The 1256-nt window shown below is 36.3% G+C and overlaps 1 protein-coding gene across 1 annotated transcript in view; it reads left to right on the top strand.

Annotated features, from left to right (window-relative positions):
* The first annotated feature begins 143 nt into the window (after nucleotides 1-143).
* Nucleotides 144-1256, top strand: part of LOC111410324 (tRNA-specific adenosine deaminase 1-like) — a 12201-nt gene continuing 11088 nt past the window's right edge. The window contains exons 1-2 of the mRNA XM_023040591.1: nucleotides 144-441; nucleotides 531-651. Coding sequence (XP_022896359.1) covers nucleotides 237-441; nucleotides 531-651 — 326 coding nt within the window. The 5' untranslated portion in view covers nucleotides 144-236. The remainder of the gene's footprint in view (nucleotides 442-530; nucleotides 652-1256) is intronic.

Below are 1256 nucleotides of genomic sequence, written 5' to 3'. Positions count from 1 at the left end.
TTTTTTGACTGTTATTTCATTATTTCAATCGTCATATTTGATTTCTTCTATCAAGTGAACCCACATTTCTCTTAACGATCAAAAAATCAATTTTCAGAGTCCACAAACAATGTATTATTAAAATTCCCATTTCAATACCATAGTTTCGTGTCAATCCTCAGCCCAATAACTGCCGAAAAGAACTGGAGCAATGGATATACACCAACAGGCTCAATCTTCTGTCGGTGAATTCCGCCATGGCTTCCGGCTCTGAACTTCCTCTACATTCACCAGAAACGACGTCGTCGGCTATGGTGGTGGCGGAAAAGGAGGAGAAGCCGTTGGGGGAGAGAGTATCAGCAGCAGCTTTGTCAATTTATAATTCTCTTCCCAAAAAAGGAAAGCCTCAAGGGGGTGAAGTCACTGTTTTAGCGGCTTTTCTCCTCTCCAATCCGTCTCAAGGTTAATATTATTTATTTTTCTGTAGTCAACATTTTAACCTATGCTATAATTTTACTCTTTTTAACAAAATTTTCTGCTTCTCTTATTAGAGTTACAAGTGGTGGCATTGGGCACGGGAACAAAATGCATAGGGCACTCACGGCGGAGTTCGAGAGGCGAGGTCGTGAATGATTCGCACGCCGAAATTATCGCCAGGAGAGCTCTTCTTAGGTTCGATTTCATTTTCGCAGCAATTAAGCATGTTCAATTGTCTAACTTTTCAATGCCTGGTAACTTGGAAGTTCCAAAAAATGTATACGGATCTTGATTTTGATAATTTTTGTTTGTGATTCCATTTAATTAGATTGAAATCTCGTTACTATGTGCATAGTATGAAGTGATATTCGTGAGTTTGCTTAGTGTTTCTCGACTACCTCTCATAAGAAAATTGAGTTAATTACTAAATAACTAGCTCGCCATCCCCAATGAAGGGAAAGAACAGATGAAGGGTTGATTGAAAAAGGGAAAAGGACAGGCCAAGCAACTTCAACAGTTTCGATGGTTGCATGCTTCTGATTGAACACTATTCACAATGAATATTGGAAAACGACTCCTTTTTAATCCTTCAAGCATATGTTGCCTATGTTTTCAGCTCATTATAGTAATTCAAAAGGAGAATAGATAAAAGAAATTTGTGGTCCATTGTCATCAAGTGACAGGTGAGCTAGTCTTTTTTTTTTTTTTTTTTTTTTTTTTTTCTTAAAAATTTTTTTTTTTTTTTTTTTTAAAAAAAATAAAGATTTTTTTTTTCTGGTATTGTTACTTCATGTTCTTGG

The sequence above is a fragment of the Olea europaea genome, chromosome 15, assembly GCF_002742605.1.
Source record: "Olea europaea var. sylvestris chromosome 15, O_europaea_v1, whole genome shotgun sequence".
Lineage (NCBI taxonomy): Eukaryota > Viridiplantae > Streptophyta > Magnoliopsida > Lamiales > Oleaceae > Olea > Olea europaea.
Note: the sequence above shows the minus strand (reverse complement) of the source record. Positions and strands in the feature narration are given on the sequence as shown.